The 313-nt window shown below is 51.1% G+C and overlaps 1 protein-coding gene across 1 annotated transcript in view; it reads right to left on the bottom strand.

The window, feature by feature from the left end:
- Positions 1–313, bottom strand: part of LOC119594539 — a 24,704-nt gene that overhangs the window by 8,632 nt on the left and 15,759 nt on the right. Inside the window, exon 7 of the mRNA XM_037943571.1 lies at positions 156–271. Within this exon, the coding sequence (XP_037799499.1) occupies positions 156–271 (116 nt within the window). The remainder of the gene's footprint in view (positions 1–155; positions 272–313) is intronic.

The raw sequence follows: 313 nt of genomic DNA, 5'->3' as shown, positions 1-313 counted from the left end.
TAAGACTAGCTTTATAATATCGTGTTTATAATATTCCTTTGAACATAACCCCGCCCCCCGGCAGAGCCATCAAGTTATTGCCTCTCTCTCAACACTGCAAACAGCCCTGCCCCCCGCCAGCGTCCCTTCCCCTTCCTCCCCGCACGCCGACTGACCATCATGGTGAAGGAGGAGCCGAGGAAGAAGGTGGCGATCAGACGAAGCACGAAGTAACTCCAGAAGGTTATGGGCGGGGCTTTTTTGTCCAGCATTTGGTGGCAGGTTTTCTCGCCTGGAACGAAAAAGATTGAAGGGGAAATGATAAATAGTTGGA

Source organism: Penaeus monodon, chromosome 34, assembly GCF_015228065.2.
Source record: "Penaeus monodon isolate SGIC_2016 chromosome 34, NSTDA_Pmon_1, whole genome shotgun sequence".
Classification (NCBI taxonomy): Eukaryota; Metazoa; Arthropoda; class Malacostraca; order Decapoda; family Penaeidae; genus Penaeus; species Penaeus monodon.
The sequence above is the reverse complement of the archived record's forward strand: the minus strand, read 5'-3'. Positions and strand labels throughout refer to the sequence as shown.